A 22157-nucleotide genomic window follows, 5' to 3' on the forward strand; every position below is an offset into this window, starting at 1 on the left:
ATTATAAATGCGGTTTCTGAGGCAAAACACAGTAATGCAGAGGGATCGTGGAATGTAGTTCAATCGTCCTGGGCCGGAATACCTGTTCACAGGTAGTTGAGTCGACTCAATGCAACACAGATGTGAAGCACTTCTCAGAAATAATAGTTATGCAACTAAATATTAGTGCAGTGATTCAAAGTAAAGCAAACCCTTTTTTCAGTTTATACAGTATATGTTCGAGTTTATAAAGAAAAATGCAAATACTGCTATCTTTTTGAACAGCCCAAATGCTTTTTCTTCACTTTCTGAAAAAGGTGTAACACAAACTTCATTATTCCCTTTTTTAAACACACTGCTATTATTCTGAACACAACTGTAGCTAAGGGAAGTTAATGCTTGGCAAGAACTGCCAGTGGGAAATCTCCACTGTTAATATACAAACACTAAGAAAGTGATAGCAATGTTTACTCTCCTCTGCTTCATGGATCTGTCTCTGGGATTTGATGACCACCATCCTTGGCCTTGATTTGGAGCCAGGCATCTCCCAGCGCCTTTGCAAAGTGATCATCCACTGAACCTGTGATGGACACAGAGTTGGAAACAGGCTCTGCTTCTTTGTAGTTCTTTCCAAGGCTGCGACGAAAGTGCTCCTCGATCACAGGATCGCATTCTGTGTTAGCTAAAACAACATCAAGAAAGGAGACAAAAAACATAGTTATTACCAAGCATGCGATTTACAAAATAACATGCTACTATTCAGACATCACAGTTCGGTACGAGTTTGGTAGAATGGAGGGAAAAGTAAAACGAAAATGCAGAAGGCATTTTTGTGTTTTATTGTTTGTCTCAGGCTGTACCACCTAATGTGGTACAGTCTCTCCCCTAAGATAGCAGCAACAATCTGAAGTGTGTAAAGTAAGATGCAAACAATAAGTACTCCACATCCTCTGTAACTTGTAAACAAAATAAGACATCAGCTATAAAACTAAAAACAGAGCATCTCTGTTCTCTGCAAATAAACTAAATTACCTGATTAATGCAATGTTATCTCATCTCCCAACCATTTTTCACCGCAGAAAGCTGCTCCCTGCCTGGCTAAAGTTAGTATACTTAGCCTGAAGAAACAAGGCGTCTGTCCCAACTAACATCCAGGTTCGGAGCCGCGACACTGGAAACGTAACATTAATCTACAACATCAGTCTTATCCACCACTCTCTCGCCTCTACTACTGTAACTGACTGGGAAACCAAAGTTTTCCCAAACTTGCAATCTTAAAGAGGATGGCGGGTCCGCTAACTCTTCGCCACCACTCGCCACACTCGTCCTTAGTGCTGCTATCTCTGACTCACTACAACTGCATACATAGGCGGAGTTTGGCTACATACGGGGTGCCAATCAGAGCTTTGGAGCTAAAACAGTGCTACAAATTAGGTGTCCCTGAAGAATTCACGTATCGAACAATAGTTACGCATTACATTAGTTCCACAGTTTTATTTATTTTTATACCGTGTATTCTCTGTGTCATTTCATGCATGGAACCATGACGCCCATACCGTTTCAGTTCAATATGACTACATGAATCGTTCCACCCCTAGAGTGTGCGTGTGTGTATGGATAAGCATTAGACGATACCCTGGCTTACCATTGGTCTTCATCTGATCAGTAGGTGGGCTGGGTGAACATCCATTCATGTGGCAGTGCGAGAGGTTACAATTGCGGTTGCTCGCAGGGGCACAGGTTATAACGGAGGGACGATTCTATATGTGGAATGGAAATGGATACAGTCAGCTAACCCAGAAACAGTGCTACATATGGGTTGGTACACTCCTCCATGGATCTTCTCCAGAGAGACTTGACATGTAAAAAATACCCTGCACTGCTTAGTATATTGTCTAACATTTCTTCAGAAATGTTTAGCAAATTACTGAAAACACCATTTCACCTAAAATGAGAATTCTACAATCTCAGAAGGGTTTAACAGCTAAAAGGTATCGAACAAATGTAAGGTCCTAACATAAAAACTTACTTTAGCAGAAGAATGTGAAGACAACCTTCAACAATAATCTGTATGATGGGTGGGCAGATGAGAAAATGTACCTCACGCAGATACCTCGTGATTTTTTTAATCTAGACCTCATTTAAAGTTTAGTGCTTTGATTCTTGTCACTGTGAACTTCAGATGCGCCCCCCATTAGTGTTAAAGGTTGACGTACCTGCTGCCGATCTACAGTCCCACCCATGGTAGACCTCTCTCTGGCCCCGACTCTAATGTCGTGGCTGCTTTTGGTCAGAGCCAGAGGCTGGTCTACAGCATAGCTAGACATGGAAGCATACAGGCGGTTCCCATGGAGACCGTTGGAGGAGGAAGTAATGTGCTCCACAGGAGTGTGACCTAGGCTCCAGTGCTCATTACGATTGTCTCCAGCAGAGGGACGGGCCCTAGACAAAGAGAGCACAAATTCAACAAATACCATCAACAGTTTCACCCTCTCTTAAATAATTAATATATCAACTGTCACATCTCATTTATGAAAAAGATGACCGCACTAGGCTTAAAGTGGGGAGGTGGTCTTGTTTGTCTTTTTTAGTCTGCAGCCGTTGAAGAGAATTAAAGATTGTATGCATGTTTTCCCTCTTGCAGACTTTGTTGTGCTGGTAATCTAAGTTGTCTCTTAAAATCATGACACAGCCTGGAGGGAACCTTTTTACATTCCACCAGAGACAGGGCTGTAAGGTTTTGTTTCATAATCTCAAATGAGGCTATTTCAGGCTGAATGGTTCAACTGTTCTTTGACTTGTTCAATAAATAAAATTAGTTGAGGATTGAGTGATCCTGCCAATATGGCTTTCTGTTGTGCAAAAACTGTCATGACTGTTTCCTGGTTTAAAAAAAGTTGGTATTACAATAAACTGCTGTTCTTCGAGTGTAATGTACGCTTCAGGGGAAGGCAATCAATGAATAACAATGTTTTGGTTGGGGGAAATCAAAAAGCATTATTAAAATGACCTTGAGCTGCGCAAAAGTATATTTCCATTAGTTGGCAACAAAAAAACAAATCTTACTTTGAGATTCAAGCTTCCATGCAGTAAGATATGAATGTACAGATCGGAGTTCTGGTGTGTGTATATTTTGAGCGCAAAATACTCTTCACAATGAATTTATTTAACATTTAAATTAAAAGAGCCACAATCAGAACAACAATCTATGCTTAAATTTGTTTAAAGGCACTTACAGCTGAGTGGCAAACAATCTGCTCATTTTGGTCACGTGGTCATCATCACAGTTGATTCGGTCGTCCATTTGTTCTTCACCATACTTCCTTTTGCTTGGGCAGTGTGGAGGACGCCCAGTTATGTTGGACATAGCAGTGGGCAGGGAGGGTGTCCTGGACTCATCTGTGGGAAGGATTCGGCAGTGCAAATAATCTAAATTTAGATTATTGCAACAACTGCGTTAACTCCACACTAATACAAACTACTATGGCCTAATATGTCTACCAAACGTAAACAGTTTGAATAAATCAACTTGGCCAAGGCATCCATTCAAGCAATTTCTGGTTAACCAGATTTTCAGTTTAAGCAAACCAGTTGTTGACCTACATAGAATAAAAGCAGAAAATAGTTTTATTCATATTATTTTAAAACTATTGGGAAAAGACAATTAAAGTCTGACCTAAATTAACCCGCTGACATCCCAAATATGGAAAGTTGAGGATATTCTTTATTTATTAGGGATAGAATTGGTTTCTGAAGGCAGCTTAGATTGAAACTGTCAATTGAGCAATAAGCAAGTCCCAAGAAGAGTAATTTACTTCTGGAGTAAAATCACCTAAACCTTGACAATTTTGTGCAAAAAAACAACTACATGCACTGTTATTGCCCACACTTAACGCTAACTTTTTTGTTAGTGGTTGGCGGCCTGGCAGGTATATATAGACTATATTTGTAGTAATTAATTTCATATGCAACAATACCACACATGTTAATAATGAACAATGAGAGTATGGCTGGCAATATAATTTCCCATTCTTTTCAAATAGGGGTGCAACAGACCCCAAAAATGTAATAACTTTTAACAATAATGACTTCTTTCACCAGTTACTACTGTAGCTAACGGCAGGCTAACGATAGCTGCTGCCAAGTGTAACGTGTTATTAGTGTTTAGTAGCGTGACAGGCAGCAATGCTTCTGTTGCTTTTAGTGTCTGTTCGTTGCATCAGAGAGCAGCGCAGACATTTAAAGTAGCAACATAAGGCACTGCAATCTATGTTGCTATTCCGTCTGGTAGATACCCGGCACTGGTGCCATTTTAGCATTTTAGAAATCAGCATGCGCCGTTGGCAGAGTTTAATGGACGTAGGAAAATTAAGGACCCGTTTAAAATTCTTTCAAATAGGGCCACATTTATAGAGTTTTCTATTGTCCTGCACCATGTACAAATCTTTGTGGGTACTTAGGTCTGTGTGCAGTGTATTACATGCTAATAAATAAGAGTTTGCAGAAAGGAAAGATATGTAAATAGAACATTTTTAAGAGGTATAGGATGAGGACGCGTTGGTGGGATGAACGTGAGGTAAACGGTTGGGGGACTGCCCATTTCTCTGACGCTCCATTGTTCCGACCTCTCAATAACCTGAAAAATTCCTTTTGGTCCTACAGCCACTAGTCTGACGTCCCTTTGTTTCGAAAAAAAATAAACCCTCTGCTCCGACATCCCATTGTTTCGAGCCGATTAGTTGGGGTTAGGCATTTGGCCTTGCGTGGTTAGGATAGCTGATTGGCCAGGGGATAGGACCTGTACAAATGGGGTTAGGTTACAGGGAATTTGGGGCACTAAACTGCACGCAAAACAGTGCAGAGATTGTGTGGATTAGGCGAGATAAAGATTTAAATGTGTTAATAAACTAGAGAAAAGTAATTTTGCTTGTTATTGTTGATTCAGGTTTTAGATTATGGAAGGTGATCCACAAAAGCTTAGCAATGGGATGTCAGAGCAGGTGGTTTATTTTTTCAAAACAAAAAGAAGTTGGACTTGTGGGCTGTAGTACCAAAGGGAATTTTTCAGGTTATTGAGAGGTTGGAACAATAGCGCGTCAAAGAAATGACATGGCACCTGTCGTTGTGCATTTTAGCACTGGCACAGTAGCTTGTGTTGTAGTATATAATAAATATGATTTAATGGTTTGAGTTATGAAGGGGTAGAAGGTTTTGATAAGTGAAACTTTTTTCTACATTTATTCATGTTGTTCATGTTTGAAGAGAATTTGGATATTGAGTTTGCCATGTGTGTACTGTACTTGTCAGTAAGGATGCACAATAGCTTTTTTTAAAGTTATTTACAAAAAACATGTCAAAAGACTGCATATTTGCCGGGGACAGTTTTTTTGTAGTTAACTTAAGAGTTACCACTAGAAATCTGCACTTTTAAATGTAGCTATCTTTTTTTTTTTTTTTTTGGTGCCTTTGTCAATTGGTGCCTTTGTCAATTGACCAAAATGGTCAATTTGTTCAATAAAAGAAAGTTGGAAATAATTTTTAATTCAAGCAATGTCTTGAATTTAACCAGTATACTGAAAGCAGAATAACCAAACACACTTTTAATATTTTTCTTTATGGCAAGTAATGTCGTTCGCCCATATTTTTCTCATATCGTGCATATCGTAAAAGTTAACGTTACTTGTCAAACCAAACCACTGAGAAAATGATGGTGGTAATTAGAGAAACCGCAACGTGTTAAAATAAATAAATTAATCCAACAGTATAAAGCATTATTACATCACACATAATGTCAAACTAACCTTCGTAGTGCAGTCTCCCGATGTTATTGTTCATCTTGTCCAGGAACTGAGAGTTCAACAGGTCCATTCTAGTGATTAGCATTTACACGAACAGGCTAGTTGCTAACATCGATGTTAGCAATACAAACCAGCGAAGGCAACACCAACGTTATATCCTGAAGAAGATTTAAAAAAGAAAAGAAAAAAACATAGTAAACGGGAATGTAAATGCGACTAAACGTTACATTTGAGAAAAATGTAGCTAATCACATAGGCTCAGCTAACCGCTAGCTAACATTACAATGTTAGGCTAATGTTAGTTTTAGCCAGCTGGCTTTTACTGCTAACATTAGCTAGCTAGTTAGTTACATGAGTTAGTTTAGCTAGTAAGCGTTAGCTACATACGACATTTTATTACAATCGCTAATGCTAATAATTAATATTACAATAGTTGTACGCATTTGGCTACAGTAGCTAGTTACCCAACTGTTATCTTAGTTGCAGGAGCTAACAAACTAGCCAGCTAACTTTAGCTACTTGACACAAACTAGCCAACAACTAGCTAGCTAGTCCTGAACTTTGGTACGTTAATTAACGTTGGTTCGCTATAAGGTCCCAGGATCTTGAACTAACGTTACAAGTAGCTTATTAGTGACAACTTACTTTACAGTTCAGTTCGTTTCTGTCCAACAACTAATTTTCAAAGCAGCGTAACCTTACAACTTTACTCACTTCATCGACGACATTAGCTTTACAGCCACAACATCACCACGGCTAGCCCAGCTTGCCTTTACACTGCCTTCACGGCACGCACTTTCCCACCGCACCAGTCGTCAAACAAAAGAGTGGTGAGAGGCCCTAGCGGAGACGAGGCGAACGGGGGCGAAGTTACCGTGTCTGGGGATCTGCTCGACAAAAAACGTGTATCACGACATCTAGCTAAAAGATTCGTTTATTCTGTATAAATAAGGTAATTTACGGAAGCGCAGGGCATTCACATACCAAAAGTTATTTAATTATGTTGTGGATTTTCTCATCAAGAAACATCTGACAAAGTTGAGGTTGATTTTGATTCACTACACCACTTCTACCAGATGATGTCATCCTAGCAACCATGCATAGTATTCTTCACATGGTGCAGCTTTTTTATGAAGCCAATACACAAGTCCAATATATAAGTATCCAGTATATAAGTACACATTTAGACTGTACTTTTGTCTGGCATGACCGACATTCAAAAAGAAAATGAGACCCTCGGGTCCTTGTTTCTATAGGTATTCTGTCAAGAAGACTTGACCAAAGGCTAAACCTTTATTTCTGTATCACAAAAACAGTTTGCCCCAAAGAGCTTTACAATCTACACAACAACTCCCTCTGTTAATCTGTCATTAGATCCTAGATTCAAAGAAGGGAGAACACTCCAACGCCTTTAACAAAACGAAATATAGCTATGCATCAGCTGTTAGTAGCTAGACAGTGACAGTAAAAAAAGAAAACAATACTGAAGAACAAAATGACTGTATTAATGCAAACTGTGGGTGCAAACATACAAGCTATAATTAGAGCTGCAATTGTGACTGTCATGGATTTAAAAAAACTCTGAAGTTCAGTTTTGAAAAATGTTGTTATAAATTTTTCTGGATGATATACCAATCATCAGATAGTATCCTTCTTGTAATGTTGCAACAATGTGCAAAAAACAGATGCATTTACTCCTCTCCGAAATGTGTTACATAAATATACATAGCCTGGATACACAAAATGTTAAGCTTATATAGACAAAATGTATTCTTAGACCCTAGTTATTCCACATTTAGAGGTATAAAACAAATTAAAGTATGTATTTTGTTGACAATAAATTATATTTCAAATGTGGCCTACACTGTTGTCCCAAATTAGTTGACGTTACTAGAAATTTGCGTGGAAACCTGTAGTCTTAAAGGTCCCATTACATGGGGCTTTTAGGATGCTTTTAGATAGACCTCAGTGGTCCCCTAATACCATATCTGAAGTCTCTTTCCCCAAATTCAGCCTTAGTGCAGAATTACAGCCACTAGAGCAAGTCCTACAATGAGCTTTCATCAGGACGGGTCATCTCTGTGTCTGTGGCTATTGCCATGATGTCCCTCTCTCTTTCTCCTGGGCGGGCTAAATTCTCAAAGCAGAGCAGAGAAAGGGGAGGTAACCTTGCTCCTTGTGACCTCATAAGGAGCAAGATTCCAAATCGGCCTGTCTTAGCATTCATTTTCTCAAAGGCAGAGCAGGATACCCAGGACTCAGTGTATACCTGTCTCCGTTTCTAGCCCATGGGTGACCATAGGCAGGTTGGCGGAACGCATATTAATGTTTAAAAAACTCATAAAGGGAAAATTTCATGCCACGGGACTGTTCAACCATTTACGTTTTTACACAAGGTGAAACTGCTTACATTGTATTAAGTTGTGTAACAGAGCTGTAAACTGATGCACTAGACAAAACAAGTTTACACTTGTAGTCATTACTAAGAATCAGTTATGTCTCAAACAAGCATAAGTTAAACATTCAAAGACATATAGATACAAGAAGAATTCAACATAAACACATGATCCTTAATTCAAATAAGTCAACACACATTCACTGTGAACTTGAGCAAATATATCATGTTACATTGAAAGTGTCATACACAAGTCAGAGTTTTAGTTTACCCATTTGTTCAAAACAACCTAAGTTCGGTTGTGCACTGCCCAGATTCTATCAAGCCCCACTTTGGGTCTTGGTCATGTTGCAAGTGTAAAACATGAACACTAAAACAACCATACAAAACTAAAACCCAGATAACAGAAATGCAAACCCAAAACGTTAACAGAGCATTATTAAAACTGACTTGAACTAGGACAGATACCATTCAAAACCTATTTTTCCCATGAGCCTTTGTACCTCTTCAGATACCTTCATTTGAACAGTTCAAGTGACCTCCCCATACAGAAACTTACATATACAAGATCTGTGCACTGCAAACTTAAGCTGATTATTACAAACAACCAATGTGATTTAGTAATGAATACCTTTTGACCAAAACATGAACAAACAAGTAGTGACCAATAAACTGTTTAATCACAACTAAATCTAGGTTTACAGTGTGGCTATGTACAAAATATTAATCATTTATTTAAGTTGTCCACCAGTTCATAAAAAAATGTATTGTTTTGATTAATTTTGTAGAGCTTATTTGTACTATAGGGTTATGTTTTATTGTGTGCAAAGAGCCTGATGCTATGTTTACTATGTTTGCAAACAGTGATTTCAGCTGATGCTCTAAGCAATGTTGGGTGACATTTCTTCTTGTTGACGTTCAAAGTATTTTCAAACAAAACAAGGTTAGCTTGCCCCTCCCGCCTCCTCATCCCGTCCCCTTCTGTGCTTCCGCGCACTAACCCCTCACCCGCACCCCAAAATCCTTCTTGTCAGTTATTGGCTGGAACGCTGGAACACTGTTTGTGAATGCTTCGTGGTGCAGGTGGGCACAGTTTGTTTTTGTTGCCGTTTGTAGACCTTCTTTTGCTAAATTCATATTGATGTAGTTCTTGAATTCTTTTGCAAATATATGCCTCTCAGCATAATTAATTTTAATTAGCAGATCAATTAGCACACCATTTAGTACATCACTTTTTGTAAGTTGTGATTGAGATTGTATGTGTGCAGAGCTGAATGTGTTTATAAAATGAAATTGCACATCACAATAAACTGTGCCATAGTAGACAAGTGCTGTCCAATTCAGTCTAAAAAACAGTTAGGTAAAGCATGTCTTGTAGAAAATTTTCATAATTAAATTAGTAGCTACACAAGGATTGATAAATCAATTAAGAGAGAGGGTCTCAAGGGACTTCTGCTGACGCAACTCCTCTCATTCAACATTGCCCACCAGTCTAAACAGCCATTTTAGATTTCATGGCTACATGTTACACTAACAGAAATGCTGAACATGGACAGAGGGCAAAGAAGACACAAAGAACAGAGGGCGATTATGATGTAGTCCTCGGCATACCCTCTTGCACTCACACTGGATAGCCCTGTATTTTAAATGATGTGGTTCAAAAAGGCATGATGCCTGTGAGGCAGTAGAAAATGGGGGAGGGGTAAGGCACACCAGTGAGAGAGGGGAGAGATGAGAGAACGAGAGGAGGAAGGAGAGGCAGTGCCTGAGCATCATTTGCAATGGTTGAGGAAAGCACAGAGTAAGGGGATTGGTTGAGGGAGAGTGTAGCGTCATCGCCACTGAGGGGGAGCTCTGAGGATGCTCCACTGAACTGGGAGGGAATACGTTCACTGGGAGTTTTGCATTGAGAGCTCAGCCATTATCAGCTGTACACTGGGAACAGGGACTCCTCTGCAGAATACATTTTGGTGCTTGTTGACTCTTCTTCTCTATCAGCTGCAGCCATGAATTATTTGCGTCGGCGTCTCTCGGACAGCACATTCATCTCCAACCTGCCCAATGGCTACATGACAGATCTCCAGAGGCCTGACAATGCTCAGCCTCCGCCACCTGGCTCCACCACCCCTGCCAAGTCTCCTACAACTGGGCCTACACCTCCAGCCACTTCCCCGGCTCCAGAGAGGAAACCCCAGCCGTCTCAGTCCAGCGGAGCAGGCTTCTTTAGCTCCATCACCAACGCTGTAAAGCAGACAGCTGCCTCAGCAGGGCTGGTGGAGCAGACCCAAGTCACGACACCTAAGAAGTTCAAGATTCTCTTGGTAATTGATGAACCACAACAGGAGTGGTAAGACAATATCTTGCTTTACTCAGTTATATAGTTAATCTTAAACTATTTATTGGCGATGTATTCTTTGTGTGCTCATCCTGAATGCCTATTTTTTCCTCATACTTCCTTTTGAATGTAGTAGCGAGGTAAGGGTTAAAAAACCACTGAAGCAACATACATGTGTTATTTGAGGCTGCAGATGTGAATGGGAACTGCTGCTGTGGTTTTTTTGATACAGCATGCTAGTGTTACTATAATACAAAGAGGCAGCCAATACTTAAGCAAATACAGTCTATAAACTCCCCAGCAGTAATGATAATACACCAAGATTGATTCACTTTCCTCTATTGTTGTGAGAAAGGTTTTTCTGTGGCAGACATTTGGTTTGATTAACTTAAATCATTGACAGTATTTTCATGTAATCTGGCATTTTGCGATTGTTTGAAAAAAAAAAAAAAGATGTTCCACAGGTTATGCAGAAATAGGAAAAGTACATCATTTCTCTGGAAGGAGTCTAAATACTGCAGTGATTTCCCTCCATCATTGGGGTTTCCCCCTGCTCACTGATAGGAGATCACATGACATGCCCTGCACTATGCATAGTGCACAGAGTCCCATTAGTCAATCATACAAGCGGTGTGCTGTAGATAGGTAAGTCGGAATGTAATAACATCATCTGCGTGGCTATATTTTCCTGGGATAAAGGACCATTATGTCATTCATTTTAAGAGTGGGCTCACATTAGGCATTTTAGACCGTTAGTCCTGGGGGATCTTACTCAGAGGTAGCTCAAAACAGGCATCTTTGTCAGTCAACTGTGGTAAGGAATCAAAGTGATCTAAATGAGTGTGTACGCAGATTTAGTGGAAATTCATTTTGATTAAAATCTGGTCGAAGGGTAAAAAAATATGGTAGTTCCATCACCACGTGATCAACACTTGTTCACACAGCTAATATTTTCCACAGCAATGTGTGTGCTTGAATTGTGCAGCTGGATGCAACAGTGGATGCCCACAACATTTTCTCAATTCATCTATGTGATTTTCATTGCATTCTGTAGTATTTATGGGCATTATTGGTTGCCACCTAGAGATAAAAAGCAGGAAACTGAAACTCAACTCTTTGATGACTTGCTAACGTGCAGCTCAAAGAGACCACTTTCACATTGGATGGTATGCTGACTTTTTGGACATTTTGGGCTTTCTTGATGTAAATGAAATCAGTATTAAATCTACTTCCCCCTTCTTTAGTATTGGACAACACACTTCCTCATCCCTCATCTTCAAACTATCCGACGTAGCAGCTCCAGCACGGGACCCCATACTTTCCCTCCCTGAGCCACATTACTGACTCTTAACATCAAAATAGTTGATAGTTAGATCTGATTTGTTACTAATTGATTTCTGAATATTGCCTACAGTAAAGCAGAGGGCTATTTTCATAGAGCAAGGAAAAAGATCACATTAGATAATCTTAACATTTAGTAATAACAACATATACAGTCTGGGTGTGTCATACACATGTCACATCAAGGTTTAAATGTCGTCTGCATCTGATGGCCGCGGTGGCAGGATATCGTTTTACACTGATTAACATACAGCTGAATTTAATTGCCCTTAGAACACACTAAATCACACAAAGGATGTCAGCTTGGCTTATTCAGGTGGACTTGCTGTGTCCACAATCCTGTTTGTGTGTGCAAGACTAGCCATTCATATAACAGAACTGTTGATCTATTTTAATAAGATCAGACCCCCATCAGCGGGATGGATTCCAACCTTATGCGTTCACTTGTTCCACATTTATTGTGAGTAGAAAGGAAGCTGCTTGTTAAGAAATAAGGATTCCAGTCTGAGTCTGCTCTGCAGTTCTGGCAGAGGAACACAATATAATACAAGTATTCATCAAAAGGTCATTTAAATTGAGAATATTGAGTAGGTTGAGCTGTGAGATAATGTTTCACACTCCATCGTTCTCACTTTTGGCATTTAACAATATCTGATATGAAGTAGTATCTCTGTATTCGGTTAAAAATGCTAAGTGATTTCCCGCTCTGACATTTTTTCTTGCCATACGCAGCTTATACTATATAATGTTATTTCATTGCGTTCGTGAGCTCCGCAGAATCGCATTGCTTCTAACAGTGTCTTGCGTCACATATCTAGCACACTTCCAATTGGGAGAATCAGCTAAAACACTCTTTTCAAGACGCTTCCTCTGTCTGAGTGCTGCATCTATTTTTCATGGCTGCTCAATATCACTGAGTGGGGAGCTGGACATGTTTTTTTCATTAGGTTTAGTTTGTTTTGGTTGCTTTTAAGCAACCTATCATCCAGTGGTTGTAAGACACTATGGCGGTGTTATGTAGATTATAAGTGTTCATATAGAGCCAATTTTTGAAATTGTAATTAAAACACTACATGCTTTGTATTTATCTCTGACAGAGGAATGATGAAAACCATAACAAAATATAGCTCTCGTCAAGCTATAGGAAGATGAATTGTGTATTTATTTTCATGCAGGTTTTGCTGAGTGCCTTATTTTCTCTGTAGTGTTGCAACTGAATGTTGGCACACCTTGAGCCTGCCCGCCTGTTTATGTTCTGTATCTCATTGTGTGACGTCTATTTTAGGACTTTTGTCTGCCCGCCACTGCAAATGAAAGCCAGAGTGATGAGTACTGGTGGCCCGAGACAGAATTAAATGACGAAATAGTCTTTCCGACAAATTAAATCTGGCAGAAGACTCAGCCACCAACATTCATTTTTCATATCAAATGAGTCAAATCCCGGTGTGTGTGTGTGTGTGTGTGTGTGTGTGTGTGTGTGTGTGTGTGTGTGTGTGTGTGTGTGTGTGTGTGTGTGTGTGTGTGTGTGTGTGTGTGCGCGCGCGCAAACACTGTTTTTCTAACGGTGACATACCACACTATCAAAGTACTTTGTTACCATGACATTATTTGTAAAACATAGAATTTTTGTAATCCTTAATAATGTATTCCATGTGTTGTAGGAAAAAATATTACTAAGGTTAGGTAAAATGACTTATATAAAATGTATGCAAAGTGTTTGCCAATGGACACCTATCCAGCAACAGATTATTATTATTATTATTATTATTATTATTTCAGTGTCTGGGATGTTTTTATTATTACACATCTCTTTCGTACCATAGGCAATTACTGAGAGCTTGGCAATTAGTAAAAACATAACATTTCACAGAGGCCTGTAAATGCCAAACGTCCTGCAATTTTAAAATCAGCCAGAAACACATTAGGGCATTAGGATACATATTTGAATATGGAATTTGTTGTATAATAGGCGATGTTAAGCAGAATAATGAATTGTAAAATAAAACGTGTGCTGAAAAAAAATCCCAGTGATCACCAGGGTCGCAGCACACACAGAAGCCTACCTTCATTCAGCCATCATTTCTGCTTGTGAGATGACGCTGCCAGTCACCCAGAGAGGTCCGTTTGGTGCCAGGAATACTGTGCTATAAATTGCTCTTATGACAGGAGGAGCAGATGTTCCACTGTCTTACTTATCATACTGATGGCCGACATGTACTGCTTCCTTGTTCGATCCATAATGTCAATCAATTTAGAGCAGAGAAACGTCACTTTATTTAGTCACTTTGTGTTAAAAAGTACAACAATACGTAAGGGACTGTATTAAACTGCAATGTTTTGTACTGAGCTCGACCTTATTCAAACATTACCCACATGTGAGAGTCAATGTTAAGCAGGTTAAATGATGGGACATTAAAATGGAGCATGGAGTGCTGCTTACCAAGCCCTTGGGTGAATCCTCTGAATGAAAAATCATTTTGCAGCAATATGTAATTTGGCAATTTGACAACCTGCAACCATTCGTTCACTCACTGTATTTGCCATTATTTGTAATTAAATTCATAAGTATGAGGACCCATATTGATTCTTACAAAGGAATGATCCAAGAAAACCTCTCTGTGAGCAGATGCAGCCAGGACATTAGTCAAGGGCAAAAGCAGAAGTATTCCTAATAAATAACAATTATGACCTTTGTTTTTAGATTAAAAGCTAATACAAGGAGAACAGAAATGGCCTTGATGTTAACCAGAGGAGCTGGTGACTGTGAAATACCACTGCATGTTAATGCACTGCGCTGAAAAATCATGTCAAACGTGGTGTCCTCTTTGAGCGGGAGGCTTCCATGCTCAGAATACCAAGCTGGGCAGGGCTCCGGAGAGTGAAATAGCATTGATTCAACTTAACAAAATGGTCCCCCACATGTCCATTCCCCATGCTGACAAAGATTTTTTTTTTTAATTGAATAGCAAATACAATCAGAAGCTTTTTAATGTTTTATCTCGATGTTTGTTTTGAGGAGTCATGTTTGGGAAACACTGTCTCAGTGTACAGTAGGTATTGGCAGAGCACATTCATCTCAGTGCAGATAAGGCTTTTTATCCCCCCTGATATAGGAGAAGTGAATCATGTTTATTGCTTGTTTTCCTTCACAGCCAAATAGATCCCAATGCCCCAATTAGATTGGAGATGAATTATTCAGCTTTACCTCCTCTCTTGGCAAGGAGTGCAAAGTACATGACAGCAGGGTGATACAAACTAGAAGGAAAAGGAAGTGAGAACTCCACAGCATGTCGCCTAAATACAGTATATCAACACAGCCAAACTGAAAGGAGAACATTCTAAAAATTCTATTTTGGATAGAGATGGTTTCAAAATCTTCTGCATCACATCAATATACCAGTGTTGCACTGCTGTAAATGTTAGTTTAAGTATGGGTTTTGAGCTGTGGAAAAGAAAAGAGACTAAAACCTGAAATGGAAGGGAGGAGTTCTTTTTTGGGCCAACATAACTGTTGATTTACTGTAGTCTGTACTTCATCACCCCTAGTTGTATCTACTGCCAAAGCATTTGTTGTCAGGCCCAGCCTCAGCATATCATTTAAAAGAAAAAGCCAAATAAATCACACTCAACAATTGTTGCGGCTTTCATCTCTGTGTGGTGTCAGTATTTTGACACTGATCCATTTGAATCTTAAATCCCATGGCAATCGATTTCCACTTCACCAGTGATCCAGGGAAAAGAAGAATTAAAGGACCCACAGGTGTCATTTTTAGTCAAGTCAGAAAAGCCCCCAAAAAGTGCTGAATCACAAGTCATGAAAGGTGCAGCCATTTTCTGAAATTGTGTATTCAGTGTCTGTGATCCAAATGTTACCTCACTGCATCGTCCTGGATTCACCGCACTGGGTGGTACTGCTAGTGGAACCAGACACTAGCAAACACTCATTTTTGTCTGTGTGTGTGCTGTGGAACGCTTCCCTTTTAAAATGATGCAGCCTGGAAACATTATGTAATGTTTTATCACTGTCCTCGTTGCCAGATTGAAGGGAATAAGTGTTAGAGAGGCTGTGCATCAGTAGTTTGAAGAGTGTGAAAGGGAACATTTGTCTACTCTGTGCAGTATACACACTCAACAAAGTGGGATGTGTTCAACTATAATTCCTATTTAGGAGTCTACATCCTATTACATTTTAAGTTTAAAATGTCTTTCTGTTTTAACCAGGGCAAAATTATTCCGGGGAAAGAAACTACATGGGGATTATGACATCAAAGTGGAGCAGGTACGTTTCACCAAGCCAGTGTTATCCATTTGAAGTACTTATGTAAAGAGAAGAATAAGTACTCTGACCTCACATGGTTCTCTTGTCCTCAACTCCTTAGGCGGAATTCAATGAGATCAATGTTGTGGCTCATGCCAACAGGACTTGCAACGTTAACATGCAGGTTCTCAGAAATGGTACCAAGGTTATGAGGTGAGACACACATGCACACACACACACACAAACACACACACACACACACACACACACACACACACACACAAGAAGGTGATAAAGGAGAGAAGATTTATCGACCAAAGTCATAAATTTGTATGGTTTTGAATGGTTAATCAATAACGATGTTGTGTATCAACCTACAGTGCTTTCAGATTATCCTTAAACACAGTTTGTAATTGTTCTGGTCAGACATTTCTCACATCTCTGCTACAATTTCTTTTTCTAGGTCATTCAAGCCAGACTTTGTCCTCATTCGTCAACATGCCTTCAGTATGACTCAAAATGAAGATTTCCGCAACCTGATCATTGGTCTGCAGTATGGAGGTGTCCAATGCATCAACTCACTCGAGTCCATCTACAACCTGTGTGACAAGCCATGGGCGGTAGGCACTTAGCAGCAGGAGAGAGCATTACTGTAAAGCAATGCAGCAGGGAAAGGGACGATCATAATGAGCTATTATCTATCTGCATTGCATCCTATCTATAAGCTAACTGCGAGTTGCTCTGTGGCATGATTTATAAAAACTTATATCTGATTTATTTACCTTTTTTCCCAGTTTGCCCAACTTATCAACACTCACAGGAAGCTTGGTTCTGAGAAGTTCCCTCTGATTGAGCAGACCTTTTACCCAAACTACAAGGAGATGGTGAGAACCAACTTTTTATTGCATCCAAAGATCATTTCATAAATAGCGTTTAACATGAAACAAAACACGGGTTGGTTATGATGAAGCAAAATATATAGCAATCACTTTCTTGTTTTAGGTAAGCATGCCATCATTCCCTGTCGTTGTGAAGATTGGACATGCCCACTCCGGTATTGGAAAGGTATGGAGATTTCTCTTCTTGCAGTAATATGAAAGAATGCATCATTTTGTTTAGCTATTTGTTTGTCTACTATTTTGTTGTCTGCAAGAGTCAATAAGTTGACGGATGCCTTCTTAAATCCTGGGTATTTTGCTGGGTTCTGTCTCAAGTATCTGTTTTTGTGTCCAGGTGAAGGTGGACAATCACAGTAAGTTCCAGGACATAGCCAGTGTTGTGGCTCTCACCCAGACATACACCACCACAGAACCTCTCATCGACTCCAAGTACGACATAAGAATCCAGAAGATTGGCACTGACTACAAAGCCTACATGTGAGTACAATTGCATGTTTGTTACCTCAACTTTACAAGTGAATGAGAAACAAAACTGTTGTAATCTATGGGCTTCACACACTTCAGGAGAACGTCTATATCTGGTAACTGGAAGACTAATACTGGCTCAGCTATGCTCGAACAGGTGGCCATGACTGATAGGTGAGTGCTAAACAAGAATCCTACGCTCCAATAAAACAAATGTTTCATTGTGATGTAGCAAATGATCTCAGATTGAGAAAAGGTTAATTAGCTCAACTACATGTGATTTCTTAGCAAGCATCTACCGGTGTGTTATATTTATTTGTTGTTAATCAGTTGTGATAATCAGACCGTGGTGTCTCATTATGCTGCCATTGGTTTTGAGTCATGCCTTGATTGTTTCGTTTAGGTACAAGCTGTGGGTTGACACCTGCTCAGAGATTTTCGGGGGCCTAGATATTTGTGCAGTCAAAGCAATCCATGGGAAAGATGGGAGAGATTTCATCACAGAGGTAGGAGTCAAGGATAATCCTGTTTTACAATGATATTCCTGGTACATACTGAAATTGTTCCACTGGGTCGAGTATTTCAGTACATAAGCCAAAATAATTTGACATTTGTGTCAACATCCTTTTTCTCTCACTGCTATGACCCTCCTCCATGTGGCACAGGTGGTGGGCTCCTCCATGCCCCTGGTCGGGGAGCACCAGTCCGAGGACAGGCAGCTCATCGCTGACATGGTGTTGGCAGCAATGAACCAGTCAGCAGAGAAGGAAGCTAATGCTCCCCAGAGACCCACCACCATACAGCCATTGCAGGTATTGTAACCCACAGGCACAGGATTTCAGAAACTTGAGGCTTGTTTTTCAAGTTTGACATTGTCAGATTAACAATACAATTGCAGAAGATAGATAGAAGAAGTCATTGTCACTGAAAACCTTAGGTCTCAGGCTCCCTCTAACAATGCTATTTACAGTTGTATACAATAGAAAATCACATGTAAAACAAAACTAAGTGAGAAATAGATAAGACAGATAAGATATAAGTTGTGGAGGAGCTTGACACATGGCAACCATCTACGTCCAGGGACATCTGTTCAAAATGTAATCAAATGATCTCGTTACAAGAAAACCATTACAGTTGCTGCTGGATGAGTAAATCGTTCATTTGTCTTTTCAGGGAGCTGGCCAGAAGGGAGAGATTGTTGGTGAACCCACTAAGAACGGTGCTGGGCACCCGCCTCAAGGTTGTCTGCAGTACATTCTCGACTGTAATGGCGTTGCAGTGGGTCCAAAACCAGTCCAGGCCAACTGAGTCACCCAGGAGAAAGCGGCGGAAGTCTAGATGACAATGACAAAACTTAGCTGAACACATGCGCAGACGTGTGCGTGTGTGCGTGTAGATGCTAATAGCTAGAATCGGAGCTGGGTGACGTGAGCTCGGCACGACTGAGTGCTGGTCTGGACTGTGTTTTTAACTCTATGCAGTGTCAAAATGTACTGTCTACTTGTTGACCTGTCGATTTGTGTGCTTGTATAGGTCACATCTGTTTCAGTAGCTGTGGTGTTTTCTTTGGGGCTGTTGTAGATGATGTAAAAAGCAGATTGTGCCTACACTGAGTTCAGTGCTGCTCTGTGCTATCCGTTTAACCCAGCTATGTATCCTGAGTTTGCCGCCCTAACCCCCTTTTCTGTTTCTATTTTGGTGTGCACCTTTAAATATTGTTCAAACTGTGGACTATCGGGCAGTTTGAAGTTTGTGTCAAATTCAATATGTATACAGTATGTGAGTGTGTGTATGGCTGTAGTGGTGATTATTTTTCATACGTATACTAATAGATATTTATTTTTGTTTTGCATGATTGATACAAAGTACTGCGCAGTCAGTTATTAATGTCTGATCAAGTGAGATGTTCATGTAACATCGCTGTTTTACCCAAGCTGTGTTCCCTATGATTCATGCATTGTGAATGTGTCATATAGAAATACATATTATAGAAGTTCTACAGGATACATGTCTTCATTACCAAACAGACATTAACACAGTGTGTATACACATACAATAGAAACATGTAGTATGTGGCCTTTTTAGAGTTCATGTTTTTAATTTATATTGTCACAATGTCACCATGGAGAAGTAAAGGGATTTAAGAAGATTGACAGACAGAGACATAATAAATATTATTAAAAAGAATTATTAAAGATTTATCATTTAGGGTGTTGTGCAGATGTCTGCACATACAACTTAAGTATATTCAGATCATTTTGAACCAAAGAACAAATGATTTCACTCTTTGCACTTCAGTAACCCACAATGTAAATATCAGTATGGGACTGTTAAGACTGCAGTATGTCACATGGAGTGTATAATTTCACCAGAGAACAATGTCATGAAACAATATTTATGTTTTTAAATATCCTGTTGTAAATCACACACCGGTGTGAGCTGATGCTGTATTCAAATTGTTGTCTTTTTGCGTTGGGTTGTGTGGAGGCAGACATTACGGCTGATAATAAAAAGGTGTACAAGGTATGATCTGCCATGTAACGACAGGTATAATTGCTTCCCCTGTGACCCTCACACTGGATATTGGCTATCATGGTGGTGTTGCCATGACAACAATGCAAGAGTTCTGAGGTTTTAGTGTGCTCGTGTTACTGCCATTCAAAGATTCAATACTCGTCCTGTGACTCGATGGAAAGTGCAATATAGATCTTAGTTTTTTACTCAGTAATGTAATGTGTTTATTTTGAACTCAGATCTTAGGTGTAGTCATCCACACACTCAAAGCATTCTTACACAAATCACTTGGTTGTTGTACAGTGGCTTTAGTGGAGGCCATTTCATATATATAATACCCTAAATGGTGAAACAGCTAAAAAGCAACCAAATCAACTGTAAAAAGAAATCTTTAACGTTTTCCAAAAGTAAAATAAGTATGTTACTAATATAAAATATGTTCAGCAAGCTCTGTGTGCAATTCTTTTCCAAGTTGTATAAAGTTGTGTCTGTGAGCGTATCCTTGTAAAAGCCATGCCTGAGGCTTCATGGGTGTGATGTTCTGTTTAATAGGAAATATGCCATGGCATTGATTTTTAAAGGAGGAACATGCAGAGGTACCCCAGCTGCATGGTAGACCTTGGTTCAGTGATTGTGATTGAATATTTGACAAATTATAAATAACTGGTCGTGTTTATTTGCCCATTGGGTGGAGTTGAAACTTAGATATTCAGACCTGCAGGACTGTAACTATTAAGGGCCATAGTAACTTGCTAAATATATGTACTTTGAAAACCGGTGTTGGACTGTTTAAAATCAAATTCAGAATACAATATATTGTGGAAAAACGTCCTTTCTGGATATTTCCTCTCTGTCACTGGCAATAAAGCTTCCTTTGCAATATATGTTTGGTGTGTGTCCTCATATGTGTGGTGTTATGAGTAAAAAAATATTTTTTAAGAAAACCATTATGCTTAACGGGTTTTATCAAATATGCAAAGAAGTGTGGAATCCATACCACTCCAACAGTTCATATACACTGCGCTGCACACACCATATTGCTCACAATGCATGAAGCGATATCTTTATTGTGATAATGCATTCCCTCTGCTTTGTTTGTGCCTTTATTCTGTGGTGTCTGTCTCACACGGTAAGAATGTGGGGTTACTGTATTTGTGTCGGATTAGTTAACAAATAAATCCACGAGAAGACATATGAACGTGCTAAAAAGGGCTGGCCTTTTTCCCCAAGATGCTTGAATATTAATAATATGTCTTATGCTGAAATTAGAAGGCACAGTGGAAGCCTGAGGTTTCCTGTCAGAAAGGCATGCTCCTCTCATACAAAGTCATGATTCTCTTGTCTTCCAGCAAATCCGTACTGCCAGTGAAGATCCTGCGAACGCTGAGACCTCCTGCACGCTGAGGAAGTCCTATGGAAGTTTGTTCTCTGACTAAAGAAGCCTTATTTCAAACTGGATGACTCCACAAATGCTCACCTACGTGTTTGCTTAGCTATACAGGAAATACTGACGTTATAGTACACATTAGGCATAGTATTAGGGTCTAGTAGGTATTTTGTCAGTGACATGATGTGAACCAAGATGTAAGGTGAAAGCCATTCCAAGAATAATGAGTTTTGTGATTGCTTCACTGGAAATCTATTTCTTTAGGCGTACTCTGTCTGGTACACACCTTCTGAACATGTAACCCGAAATGGTGGTCATAGTGATTATCATTAGCAAAAACTGTGTACTAAATAGTGGTTGTAATGATTACTTTTAATCTATTTCTAATCACTTTAACTTAGACCTTAGGTGATGAGTTACTGGGCTTAGATGATGTGTTTATTTGAGTTGAGATGTAAATACTAACAGTTACTTTTGGGATTTGAAGTCCAATTTATGAAGTGAGATGAAGCAGCGAGTTTCAATTTTCTTTCAAATATTGCATGTGTGACAGACATCACATCATTACTCACCGACGTTTATTAATCATCCAGGTTTTTCATTCTCTTGATTACGCTTCTACCACATTGAACAATATCACAGAATAGTCGGATGAGTTCTCAGAGGCTCCATCGTGATTGCCTAGGCATACTGTACAAGCCAACTGGTGACATCATCACAGATCTTCCTTTGAACCAAATGCTGCTTTCTACACCTGAGCTACCTTTACTTAGAGAGCACAAGGAA

General features: G+C 39.6%; 2 protein-coding genes across 5 annotated transcripts; one reads left to right on the forward strand and one right to left on the reverse strand.

The window, feature by feature from the left end:
* Nucleotides 1-360: 360 nt before the first annotated feature.
* On the reverse strand, nt 361-6748 carry vgll4a (vestigial-like family member 4a). 4 transcript variants are annotated; one of them, XM_034876649.1, is made up of 6 exons: nt 6492-6748; nt 5781-5935; nt 3216-3378; nt 2196-2421; nt 1625-1739; nt 361-661 (listed from the first exon to the last, which is right to left on the reverse strand). In XM_034876649.1, the coding sequence occupies exons 2-6, from the start codon at nt 5860-5862 to the stop codon at nt 462-464; spliced, it is 786 nt and encodes a 261-aa protein (XP_034732540.1). In that variant the 5' UTR covers nt 5863-5935; nt 6492-6748; the 3' UTR covers nt 361-461. The 4 variants fall into 4 exon arrangements, with proteins under 4 accessions (XP_034732540.1, XP_034732543.1, XP_034732541.1 ...); XM_034876652.1 differs by having other exon boundaries at nt 6475-6684; XM_034876650.1 differs by having other exon boundaries at nt 6419-6684.
* A 3089-nt stretch (nt 6749-9837) lies between these two features.
* On the forward strand, nt 9838-20868 carry syn2a (synapsin IIa). The gene is made up of 11 exons (XM_034876647.1): nt 9838-10519; nt 16070-16127; nt 16228-16319; nt 16570-16726; nt 16901-16990; nt 17109-17171; nt 17340-17482; nt 17570-17644; nt 17874-17976; nt 18136-18282; nt 18644-20868. Exons 1-11 carry the CDS (start codon nt 10179-10181, stop codon nt 18776-18778), a joined length of 1404 nt encoding a protein of 467 aa, XP_034732538.1. The 5' UTR covers nt 9838-10178; the 3' UTR covers nt 18779-20868.
* Nucleotides 20869-22157: the final 1289 nt, after the last annotated feature.

Source organism: Etheostoma cragini, chromosome 7, assembly GCF_013103735.1.
Source record: "Etheostoma cragini isolate CJK2018 chromosome 7, CSU_Ecrag_1.0, whole genome shotgun sequence".
NCBI classification, from domain to species: domain Eukaryota; kingdom Metazoa; phylum Chordata; class Actinopteri; order Perciformes; family Percidae; genus Etheostoma; species Etheostoma cragini.

Coding starts and splice junctions, on each gene's coding strand:
- vgll4a (XM_034876649.1), bottom strand. CDS start 5,862: ATGCTAATCACTAGAATGGACCTGTTGAACTCTCAGTTCCTGGACAAG. Junction 2,422..3,215: donor AGATTGTTTGCCACTCAGCT/GTAAGTGCCTTT, acceptor CTCTTTGTCTAG/GGCCCGTCCCTCTGCTGGAG. Junction 1,740..2,195: donor GGACTGTAGATCGGCAGCAG/GTACGTCAACCT, acceptor TTCCACATATAG/AATCGTCCCTCCGTTATAAC.
- syn2a (XM_034876647.1), top strand. CDS start 10,179: ATGAATTATTTGCGTCGGCGTCTCTCGGACAGCACATTCATCTCCAAC. Junction 16,991..17,108: donor ACCCAAACTACAAGGAGATG/GTGAGAACCAAC, acceptor TTCTTGTTTTAG/GTAAGCATGCCATCATTCCC. Junction 18,283..18,643: donor CCACCATACAGCCATTGCAG/GTATTGTAACCC, acceptor TTGTCTTTTCAG/GGAGCTGGCCAGAAGGGAGA.